Source organism: Cynara cardunculus (assembly GCF_001531365.2).
Source record: "Cynara cardunculus var. scolymus isolate 2C chromosome LG 3, CcrdV1, whole genome shotgun sequence".
NCBI lineage: Eukaryota > Viridiplantae > Streptophyta > Magnoliopsida > Asterales > Asteraceae > Cynara > Cynara cardunculus.
Window position 1 is genome coordinate 33,873,681 of NC_037530.1, and position 12,894 is coordinate 33,886,574.

The 12,894-nt window shown below is 34.0% G+C and overlaps 1 protein-coding gene across 1 annotated transcript; it reads left to right on the forward strand.

Annotated features, from left to right (window-relative positions):
- Positions 1-1,933: 1,933 nt before the first annotated feature.
- Positions 1,934-3,904, forward strand: LOC112510034 (putative DNA glycosylase At3g47830). The gene is made up of 4 exons (XM_025115293.1): positions 1,934-2,344; positions 2,853-3,053; positions 3,466-3,522; positions 3,594-3,904. Exons 1-4 carry the CDS (start codon positions 1,946-1,948, stop codon positions 3,816-3,818), a joined length of 882 nt encoding a protein of 293 aa, XP_024971061.1. The 5' UTR covers positions 1,934-1,945; the 3' UTR covers positions 3,819-3,904.
- Positions 3,905-12,894: the final 8,990 nt, after the last annotated feature.

A 12,894-nucleotide genomic window follows, 5' to 3' on the forward strand; every position in this document is an offset into this window, starting at 1 on the left:
ATTATTCTTTTTGGATTGTTTCTTTTTATTTAGGCCAATATGTTCTTTGTTGACGTTTTTCAACTAAGTGTGGTTCGATGTCATCATGCTTTATCATCTTATGAGCAATAATATACGTGAAAATACCATCAATGGGCATTTATGATATCCCCATCGACTCATGTACTCTTATAGTTCATTTGAGATTTATTTCTTCTCTTGGAATCAATATTTGGAGCGTCTTCATGTAATGATTCATGGACATAGTTATATATAGAGACAATCTCGTGAGGAATTTTATGTATTGATGATAAATGGTTGTCCTTTATCTTCTCTTCCTTTAGAGTGGTATCTATCGAACCAAATAGCTTCCACCATTTCCTTTTGGCAGCCATGACCTCAACCACACCACCACCATGTGTGATTGCAACGCACTTTCCAACGACATTGTGCCCTTGTTAGGGACTTTTAACCCCTTACGAGTATATTGCAACTCATAAGTTTGGAGTAATTAACCGTATCAGGTATTAAGTCTAATTTGTTTGACTTCAACTTTACATTGTGAAGTTTTCGGATCAAAATGAGATAAAGTGGGATATCCTATGAAACTTCCTGTCATTCCCATGGAAAATCATTTTTCGTATCTCCCCCTAACGATGGAAGACTGTCTCATCAAAGTGACAACATGCAAATCTAGCGGTAAAGAGATCATCCGTCATGGGTTCAAATTAGTTGATAATTGTTGGGGATTTATATCCAACATTTACTGAATTGTCTTTAAGGACCCATTTTGGTGCATTATAAGGGCGTAATTGTGTAAAATATCAAGCTTATATCTAGTTACCAGTTGGTACACATGATACTGAGTGAAAACTAGTGGGTCTAGAAACAAAAAAAATAAAGTTGCATGTAATATTGCATAATCCTAGACAAATATGGGCAAATTGGTGTGCATAACCAGTGCCATAGTGTTGGGTCACCTATTGATTTGGTGATGACCCACTGATCTGTCCCACTATCCTATCAACATTGGTTTCTTTGTATATTGGTTTTTTGGTACATACTTAAAGCTCTTGCCAAAATTGAAGACTAGCTGATGTGAAGACAGAAGGTCCCCGATGCGGTACTATGAATCAACTATCTAAATTACATACCAAGACTTCAAAGTAACTGATTTGAAACATACAAATGACGAGTCTTCTTACATGATAAATGAAGTTTATGGACCAATTTTGTAAAAATCACCAAACCACATAGATCATATCCATTTAATTAACTCAAATGTACGAAGCAACAGGTGCATAGAAGTAGGGGTGTCATTTAGTCGGTTTTCGTTTTTATTCGGTTTAAGTTAATCGGTTTTCAACTTTTTTGAAGCTAACCTATAAGACTATAACCAAATAAAATAAGGTTCAAATTAATCGGTTTCAGGTTATTCGGTTTTTGGGTTAGTCATTTTGGTAACTTGTTAAACCGAATAAGAATTCATATTTTCCGTTAAACATATGCTCCCATAATTTTCCTGAATTAAATACCTATTAGTTCCAATATATAATTATATTATACATTCATATTCAAGAGTTGATTTGTATTAACTAAAAAAACATTATATCGTAATAATAATATATAAAATAATAAACCATAAGAGTGGTGTCTGATTGGTTTGAGTTTGGCTCCAAAGGTCAAAAGTATTAGGAGGTCTCAGGTTCAAGTCCAAGTAGGAATAAAAATCCATTTATGGCCACGGAGGTTCAAATGCGGTAACTCCAGGCTATCTACAAAACAGGTGGCCGTCCTAAGATTAGTCGGCTCGCATAGCGTGTTGGATATAAAAAAAAATATATAATTGGTATTAAGTTTATTTTTATAAAAATAAAATATATAAAATTGCAAAGAAAGGGATGAACCGAGCCGATAAATTAAGGCGTCTAATTCCCATTTTCAGCTTGATTTAGCCGGCCCGATAATGAGGAAACAGGAAGGACGTAAGAGGAAGCTGGCGGAACTCAAATGCTCGCCGTCAAAGTTGGTCAGAAATGCCACCGGAATCAATCTCACCGTCAATGACCCTTATCCCAACCACCTACCACCTACGTCTGAAGAATGCCGAGCCGTTCGAGACGATCTCTTAGCCTTCCATGGATTCCCCTCACAGTTCGCCAAATACCGCGAACAAAGATTAAACCGTCTTTCAAGCGAGGATGAATATGGATCCACGACATCTCCTCCGACGGCAACGGTGGTTTCTCCGGCGGAAAGCGTTTTGGACGGGCTAGTGAGCACGATATTGTCGCAAAATACTACTGATGCGAACTCTCAAAGGGCATTTTCTTCACTCAAATCTGCTTTCAGCACATGGGAGGATGTTAGTTTCTCTCAAAACCCTAACCAAACTATGGCTGTACATGTCATTACTCATTAGATTGGTCAAGCGATTATTAAAACTAGACCTATATGTTAGGCAATTTTGCTATTGTTTAACTTAGGGTTAATGCCGGAACTCCAAATTGCACAATTTTGAGCATGCAAATTGATTTATACAATCAAACAAGATTACTTTCAAATGCAAAGCTGGTGTGGATTTTGTTACAATTTGAACGCCATCTATTTTCCTACTGTTATTGCTTGACGTAAAGCTAATGTAGTTATCAATTGATCTTGAGAATTTTAGAATCCATATCTCTTTTGAAGTTAAATTTGTTAGCCCGTTAAACCTCAAATTTCAAAGCATTCCCTCTTAATGGAAGGAGCAAGTTCTTTTTCTCACAATTTTTGATAGAATCATTGCTACTTTTTTGGATATTGGGCTTTTGTATGCTGAGTTTATACACGATATTTGTTTCTCTGGAGTAATTATTGTGTAAATGCCTTAGGTTCTTGCTGCTGATTCGAAGTGCATTGAGAATGCTATAAGATGTGGAGGGTTAGCCCCAACAAAGGCTTCTTGTATAAAGAATATGTTGAATTGCCTGTTTGAGAAGAGAGGGAAGTTATGCTTGGAGTACCTGCGGGACTTGTCAGTTGATGAAATAAAGATGGAACTCTCTCGATTCAAGGGGATCGGGCCTAAAACGGTATCTTCTGATTTTATTGCTATTATTCAAAAATCATTATAGATCGCAGGAAGCTCAACTTTAGGACCTCATAACATTCTAAACTTTAACAACACTCTGTAGACGTAGCTAGAATATTGCTAAAATAACAACTATAATACCTTATGTTATCTTAGGTTCATTTTAACATCCTAATGAATTGAAATTTCCAACTTAATGAGGACTAAAATCATGAGAATTAGAAATTTAGTTTTGATATGGACCTTCATCGTGAGGCAGCTGCTTAGTAGTTTGCATAATTGATTTTTATATAGAAATTATTATCGAGTGTGGTTAGCGGTCTAATTGAAGTGGCTGAGAAAGTCGATCATCATGTACCAGATCATAATCCCCAATTGGTCAAAGAAGTTTTATAATTTTAAATGAATTGCAGGTGGCATGTGTATTGATGTTTAATCTTCAGCAAGATGATTTCCCAGTAGATACACATGTACGTTGATTCAACTATTTCAAAGAAGCATGGCAATTGGGTTTTTAGCTGACTTTGGGACATCTCTACAGATTTTTCAGATTGCAAAGGCAATTGGTTGGGTGCCCATAGAGGCAGACACTAAGAGGACATATCTTCATCTCAACACAAGGATACCAAATGAACTGAAATTTGACCTAAATTGTCTTTTGTTCACCCATGGTAAGGTCTGCCGAGCATGCACAAGGACAGAAGGTAACCAGCAAAAGAAGGAAAGTGACTCATGCCCCTTACTTAACTACTTAAGAAAAAGTTAATTTTCGCTGCACATCCTTTTTATCTTTCTGAAAATATTCATCTCACTTTGCTGAAGTGTACAGAAGATTGAAGGTAGAGTTTTTTGGATGAGTTTGGAACATCTTTGGTTGATCTTTATGCTCACTATTATATATGAAACAAAACACTTTTGAATGTATAATATTTATCCAATCCGACTCTCATATGTAATATAGAATCATATCTACTTAGGATTTAGGAACACATGTTAATGTGTGTGTATATGTTTCCCTTGGTAACAAGAACTTGTATACTGCATTAGTGGATAAGATCAACACATGGGGATGATTAAAGTGCACCGTATCAAATTTGGTTAATCTTGATCATCAGTAAACAATGTCCAATAGCTTACGGATATTCCCCAAAAAAGTTCAATTAAAGTTGCCAATTATCCAGTTGGAAAGCTGGTCCATCATAAAGGTTCTGCTCCCTTTTAGGTTAAGCTTATTGTTTCAAGAATTAAGAATTTTCTTTTACTTAGTGGCCTATATGGAGGCATCCCTGTATTCATGAAAGAACCTTGTTAGTTGATACAAAAACATCATCTTCCACTTCTTACTTTAATATATTTGGCAAGATTATGTTCAATTATTGTTTCCATAAATGTCAAGTTGAGAGCACTATCGATTGTGTGTGGAATATTAAAACACAGAGTTCCTTATATGATCTCCGAATCAAAATGCAACTTTTGAGACTCCTAGGTGGGATTTATTAAATATCCCAGTGCCATCCTGATGGGTGGAATTTTGACCCTTCATTGATCTCCTTGTTGCATTTTGGGTGTGCCTATTTCCAGATATTAATAGGCTTGGATCCTTTTTGAAAGTTGAGCAAAATCTTGGTAACAAGAGTGGACAAGTATATCTCAACTTTATGACATCTTAATCTTATATTAATGCAACTTGTAGAATTTTTTAGTCCTCACTGTGGTGCATTAGATATCCTCCATGCCATTCATTAAAATCTGTGTGCTTGTAATGTACTTCCTATAAATAGTAGGATGTGTGCTGTATTTCTCATCTCAAATAATGGAAGCCATTACCTCTGACTATGAATCACTTGGAATTGTTAGGGATAGAAAGCTAAAACTCTTTGGTTTTCTGATCGATCCTTGTGCCAAAGGTCCTGAAGATGGACGTGAAAGTTCTTGTGTTGGTGACACCGTCGATGAAAAAAGGGGTTTTATTTCTTCAAATCCCAAGAAATACAAATGCTCCTTTTGTTGTAAGAAGTTTGTGAATTCACAGGCTTTGGGAGGTCACCAGAATGCCCATAAGAAGGAGAGACTGAAGAAGAGAAAGATGGAGGTTGAAGCTAAGAGAGCTAAATTCAACCTTTATTTCGAATCTCCCTCGAGTCATCATACCGTTGATCCTACTCTATACTTCAATAGTTTTTCCTCTTATTTTAGCTACTCGTCCAACGACTATCACAATATGAACTTTAGGAACATCCATATCATCAATTTGCCTTGCTCCAATCACCAACAAAATGGCTTTACTTTTGGGATAGGACATAATGGCACATATTAAGGGTATGAAAGTTTGGTCACTGGAGTCTCTTCCCCTGTACAGGTTGAAAGTCATGTGACCAACCAACCTGTTGCATGTTTGTTTGTGCAAGAGGGTTTGTAATCGATAATCCTAAAACCTAAATTTGGCCACTGATATGATTACGACTAAATGAAACTCTTGAAGCTTAGCCAAGTTGCTTAAGGGTGTGTATCATGCCCAGACAGAAGATGAAGAACCGGACAAGACAGGACAGTTGTTCAATGTTTAGTATGACATGACTGGACTGGTAAAATGACCAATTAACCTCTAATGAGTTGTTTATATCTTTTCTATATTTTGATTACTTCATGTAATCTATTAAAAATCAATATTTTTTATAAAAGTATATTGGAAAATATTAGTTCTATCTTTTTCCATGGGATTGGGGTGGAACATGTCTTTTTCACTCTGTTTTTTTTTTTTTTTTCTGTTTCACATAATTCATGTCATTGTTTTGTTAATGTGTTATCATGTTATGATCAGTGTATCAAATGTACCTTAAAGAAACAACCAAGGTTCCATAAAAGATATTATAGTCAAAAGGTCAAAGATTGTAACATGGGTTTGACACCAGCCGGATGGCAAGAACTAGGCCTAGGCATGGAAATGGGGCGGGGACTTCAATCCCCGTCCCCGATTACTTATATCTATCTCTGTCCCCATTTCCACCGAGGATTATAATCACATCTTCATCCTCGTCCCCAACGGGGAACGGGGATCCTCAATGGGGAAACGGAGATTTTTTTTCCGTTTATATAAGTTATTTTGAATTAAATATGTGAGAGATCATACATGTTTAAATCTCAAACATTTTCAATAAACCTAAAACCAAAATGAATTTAATTTAATACAAAAAAACCACAACATCATATAAAAACTAATAACTTCAAAAGAAAATCAATTTAATCCAAAAAAGCTTATACTCACATGTACCAAAAGATATTGAGTAATATTAAACCATATCGAGTAATATATAAAACTTGTCGAATAATTGTATTTTGACTTGAAATCCAAAATATTATATATTAACATCCAAAAGTAACAATTTTAGATTATAAACCTAGTTAGGAAATAGAAAATTATTAATTACCGTTTTAGTTAAAATAAATAATATATATGTGTGTGTGTATATATATATAATTTATTAATTAATATATATGTATATATAACGGGCACGCCGGCCCCGTTTGAGACAAACGGGGATCCCCATCCCCGATTTAGTGGGGAATCCCCGTCCCCGACCGGGGCGGGTGGACCGGGTTCCCCGACAGGTCGGGGCCCATTCCCACGCCTAACTAGGCCTTTTTTGGATAATTAAATTGGTTGGTTCCATCCTTAGATATTCTTATTGGATATCTGTTGGATCGAATTGGATCCAACCAATATTAATTGGATTGGATCCATTCAATGTGTTAATTCAATCCAATTTTCTAATATTGAAACAAATTGATTAATCGCTTTTAATATGTGTTAAAACCAACACAATTGAGGATAAAAATTCAAAAATCAACACAAAACAAATTCTGATTTAAGCAAATTATAAACAAATTAATTGGATTATAGTTGGATGGATAATTGGATGGTAATCAGATGCTTAATTGGATGATGGTCTGGTTTTGGACTGTCATCTCAGAACCCACTCATCCAATTTGGAGGTTGAAATTTTCAATTCTATTCGATCCAATTACAATTGAATATCCAATTATGATAGACTGTTTCTAATTGGATTGGTCGGTTTTAATTGGATAAGTTTAACCATAGGGTAATTTGATATTGTGATAGGTACAAGCATTGAACCCACCAAAGAATTGGAAGTAATGGGCCAATGGGCATGCTCAAGATATCATCTTACCGTCTTACGTAGAAATCGTCGATAATACACAACATATAGCTAACTTGACAGAACCCGTATTTGTTCCCGAGCTTTTTGAAATTACTAAAAGATAGTTCACCAAGGCTTCGGTTGACGGCTTCCCTGTCATCAGGTCACCAACTTCCTCCACCTTCTGGCACTGGGAAATGAGTATCGATGTATTAGGTGCATCCGTATTTGACCAAGATGAAGCTCGGGTGAAACTAACGTATCGAGAGAGAATTTGATTTGGTTAGACAATGAACAAGCTTTTTGGGGGAGAGATATTATTTCAGCAACCGAGTCTCGTAATAAATTAAAAAGTTACTTCTGCTACCCAGCCGTCATCTGCTTCTCACGTTTCGTAGATAGCCGAGACATTGAGAAATCTAATCTATTTAAAACAAAAAAATGACTAAATCGAAGATCGAGTTGGTAATGATTAAAATATCTCTTTATTTTATGAATCCAACCAAACCAAACCATATCTTATTTACTCTTAGAATATATGGCAATTGAGTGCACACAAATCATAAAGACAATAGAGGGAAACCATGTGGCAAAAAGACATTCAATTGGTCAAACAAACAAGCGTTCGTACAATTCAAAAGAATGATGGATGTTATTAAAACCGACAACAAGACAATTCCGCCATTCATCACATGATTCCATTGTCGTACCTTTCAAGTTTCCAAATTCTTTTGACCATATCACAAACCAACTTGGTTGCATACACCTCTAAAAAAATCTCCAATTGATGATATTGGATTTTTTTATACGTTTTCGGGCCCAAAAATATTTCGTTGGAATAAGATATTTAACATGATTTCTAATAACTGCTTAATTCATATCAGTTATGGTTCTACTATGATACCTAGGCTTTTCTTTTATATCTAACAAGTTACAAATCATATTAAATATGATCAATTTTGACATGAGTTTTTTTTTTTATTAACTTGGATATCCAACCCGTTATGTGAGCCGACTAATCACATGACGACCACCTGCTTTATGGGTAATCCGGAGTCACTGTATTTGAACATTCGTGACCACAGGAGGATTTTTATTCCTCATTGGATTTGAACCCGAGACTCTAGGTAGGGTTGCTCATGTGAGTTGATCGGGTTGAAAACATTTGAACAACCAACTCAATGCTTACAGTTTGAAAAATCTTAACGCAAACCGTACGGGTTGGTCGGGTTGATACTTTGATACATTAAAATATTCTTCTAACCTTAATTATGTTATTTATCTACTCATAATTTATTTTCCATCATCAACCATTTGATACAACTTATCCATACTTCTTAAATCTTACGTATATCACATTCATTTAATTTTCTCAATTTACATATCTATGTTCACGGTTACTGAACATATATACGAATAAGTTATATAGAGTCTAGAGATAGAGAATGGATTGAAAATATGTATATATGAAAAGAGTACGTGATAGTGTAATTGTCTAATGTATATATTAATAGAAATTCAACAATCATATTAAATCCAAGAAATACAAGGACATCGGGTTCATCGGGTTGGGTTGAGTTCAAATTATATCAACCAGTACCTATGGTTTGAAAATTTTACAACTCGATTAGACATCGTGTTGAGTTGTTTCGTGCTGGGTTTTTGGTCGGGTTGGTCGGGTTTTTGAGCACCCCTACCTCTAGATACTTTTAACCTTTAGAGCCTAAGCTCAAACCAATCAGACACCATCTTTATGTTTATGATTTTTTTTAATACATGATAGTGAACATTTTTAATATTATAATGCCAAAAAATGGGTTGTTACTTGATAAAGGCAGTTTGGTAAGCTTTAAGATGGTTGTCCTTGAACAACCACATTCTTACTTTTGGATGGCAAGGTGAGTCATGTCATGCATACCAAATTGTTAGGCACATTATAATCACATTCTACTTATCATTTAGTTTGGGATTGCTTATAAAAACAACTTATTGACTTATTTCGGTATGACATCGGTAATAAGCATTTTTGAGTGTTTGGATAAACAACTTATACCGGTGTCAAACCGGTAATAAACAGTTTTTTAAAAAGTTAAACATTTCTGACTTATAATAAGTTAATAAGTACTTTTATAGAAAAGCATAAGTTGTTTCAAATAAATAATCCCAAACACCCCCTTAACCTTCAATGCCCTTTGTTTCTCCTTTAAAATCCAATATGTAGTGGTATGAAAATTGATGGTTAAATCCAATAATACATATTATCTTTTAAATTTAAGATTTCGTTTGATTTTATGTATAAAGAGACTTTTAGAGCTAGAAGGAGCCTATGCTCCCCCTGAATTTTTAGAGAGTAGGCAAAGTTCAGAGACGTTTTAGCACTAGGAGGAGCCTGTGCTCCCCCTGAATTTTTAGAGAGTAGTGCAAATGAACTTTGCGTATTAAGTTGATATTTATGGTATTTACCATTTTGTGATGTGATCTATAATTAGTGTACAAAAGCATAATAAATAATAAGTAATTATTTGCATATAAATTATATTAAAATAATAAAATTGATAACAATTATTTTATAGAAAAAATTATTGCATAAAATTGTACAATGACTTGAAAATCGTGCTTAAATGTATTACATATATATATCTATTCTTTACCAAACATAATGTAATTGGATATACGTCTCATCATATTGATTAAAATATAACTGTGTTTTGATTCTTATCAAGTTTGTTTATGTTTTTAAGGGGTTGTTTGTTTACCTCTTACTAGTTCCATTAAGAGGCAGTCTCTGAATTGTTAACGGATGAATCTTGTTTGGCAAAAAAAAGTATGTCTCTTGATGGTTCCAAAACACTCTAAATGATTTTGTATCATGTGTCTTCCTTAATCATTAAGCGCCCTAATTTCATTGTAAACAATCACCAAACAATTATATTTAATTTTGCACTATATCATGAGAACATCTTAATCATTCTGACCACTTAATCATTAAACCATTCAGCAACTTCCAAACAATCCCTAATTTTCATTGGAAAACTTTGTTTAATAAACAAAATTTCGTAACATATCTATCAACTCATTGATGTTTTTTTTTTGCTGAATAATAATAGGAATATAATACATTTATACAATTTTAAAAGACAATTGGCATTTAGTGAAAGTTCAGTTAAATATGAATGTAACAGAACTTTACGTCACTTTCAACAAGTTCAGGTAAAATATGATAGTAACAAAATTTTAAGATGGTTTGTCTTAATTATATTGATTTAGTGTTAAAAATAATCATGCGGTCCAAGTGTCCAACTTACAATATTTAATACAAGTTGGTCTACATCAATGGGCTATTTATAGTTTGAATAATTTCGTGTATGTCGTGAATAATTATGACAATCATATTTAAAACGACTAAAAAACAATATTAAAATGTCATCATGTTGATTTATAGTAAGTTTTGGGATGATCACATTTTTTCAAATCAAAGTCAAAATAAAATATATCCTTTCAATAAAAATAATTATGTAGTTTTGTGAGTAAATAACACAAATTGTCCTTATGGTTTTGTTGATCATCTCTCTCAGTGATTTGATGATAATTTTTTTTATCTAACGAAAAATACTCTCTTTATTCAGCTTCAATGATTATCACTGAGTCTGTTCAGTGATCGTTGAACAAGTATTGCATATCTTAAGAGATAAGTATTCTTTAAGAAAACACCACAAGAACCTTCAGTGATATCAAAGATAAAGCTGGAGATAAAGACAAGAAGTTAGTGATCTGATGCGGTTTCAGTGATAACAAGTCTATCTACAAATCTGTGAAGTCTACTCAAGATTCAGCATACACTGAAGAAACCTTAGTTTATTTTAGTGTCAACGATCAAATGAATCTTGTTGGTCAAGACTAATTTTTATCTTATCATTCTACAAACAAAGGACAAACCCATACATCTCAAACTAAAGCACTCTTCCGGAGTTACTCTATTGTCTCCAAACGTGCTTACCTACTTTGTGAAGTACCACTGTTCATATACGACAAAAGCCTATATATCTGAAGACAAAAGACAAGCTCACCTCTAGAAGCTTGCCACGTGCCTTTTACTGTCTGACTTGCATTTAATGGCATTTAATGCAATATGTATAAATAGCTGAGAAACCCCTTCTTCTCAGTATCTTGAAAAAAAAATATGCCCAAGAAGAGACACCATCACAATTCACAAACACAAATTTCTCAACCTTGCAAAGTTATATTTACTTCAAGTGAAGAACACCAACTAAGCTTTTCCTTTAGCAAAGTTATTGTTTCTTCTTTTAGCAAGTCTTTCATTTCTTGCTTTATCTATCTTGCGTGTTTCCTCAATTATTTTAGATAACTTTTGTACTTTATCTTATTCTGCAAACAGTCTGTAAATTATGTATTGATCTTCTTTATCAATAAAGGATTTTAAAAAGTGTTTAATTTATGTGTGTTTGTATTCACCCCCTCTTCTACAAACTGTTACATTTAAACTCTTGTAGATCCGTTTGGGACCAACAGGTTTTGACAAACTCACCCTGTCCCTTTTCCCTCTTCTCGGTCATTCCCCCCCCCCCCCAACCATTGACAGTCACAACCACTGTTTGCCTTCCCTCTAAGAGAGAAGAGAGCCACAACAGTGGAGAACACCGCCAGTAGCAACACTACAACCATCCATTTTCCCACCATAACAACAATCATACTAGCACCTCCTCTCACCAACAATTTCAAATGTCCTGCAACTACCAAAGTCAACTAGTCAAGAAATCAAAGAAGTTAACGATCTTAAGAGCCACCAACTTCCTCTTGCACACATAAAGAAGCTCATAAAACCTTATGAAAATGCTCCCACGATGTATGTCGAAGCTCTAATCCTGTTCAATAAAGCATGTGACATTTTCATTCTTGAGCTCACCATATGCTTTGGCTCAACACTGAATAACACACCCGTTGAACCCCACGATTTGAACATTGCAAATCTCTATTTCTACGTAGACAACAAGATATCTTGGGTTTTGTCTTAATTGTTTGGGTTATGTTTGTTCAACAACTTAAATATAATCTTCCATTTGTCATTCGTACGATTTCCATGAATAAATCTCGCTTGCATCATGGTTTTCTTTTAATCATACAATGTTTGAGGGGCGATCAGAGAAGCAGGATGGAAAGAGGAGTGGTTGTATAAAAAGAAGAGGGGGGTGGTTAATTTATTACTATTACAATGATTTAAATAGTTGTACATAAAATCTTTAAAGATTTAAGCTTTTAAAATTTAAAAAAAAAAACAAGGAGATTTGAATTTGGTTGTGTGGACGGTCCCTACCCCTAACATCCGTTAAAAGTATCCATTAAGTTGAGAGTCAGGTGCAATTTCTATATTCGAGTGGTTATTGGTAGAGTTTATTGAAACCACATGGGACGATTGTTATAATTTATATGAATCATATATTAATTTTAACAACAAATCGTATCAAAATAAAACTTTTATTTATATTTTGGAAACCTACTTTTAAAAAGTCAATTTTAAAGCCTACAATAAGACATTTAAAAGAAGAAAAACTAATACTTTATTAAAGCTTCATGTTTGAATTTATGTAACTAACTCCATATATAAATAATTAAACACATGATAAACATTTCATTTTAAATATAAAAAATTTAAAAAGATAATCA

Excerpts from the sequence above, each read along its gene's own strand:
- LOC112510034 (XM_025115293.1), top strand. The coding sequence starts at position 1,946 with ATGAGGAAACAGGAAGGACGTAAGAGGAAGCTGGCGGAACTCAAATGC. Across the intron at positions 3,054-3,465 it reads AGGGGATCGGGCCTAAAACG|GTGGCATGTGTATTGATGTT; the intron begins GTATCTTCTGAT and ends AATGAATTGCAG. Across the intron at positions 3,523-3,593 it reads ATTTCCCAGTAGATACACAT|ATTTTTCAGATTGCAAAGGC; the intron begins GTACGTTGATTC and ends ACATCTCTACAG.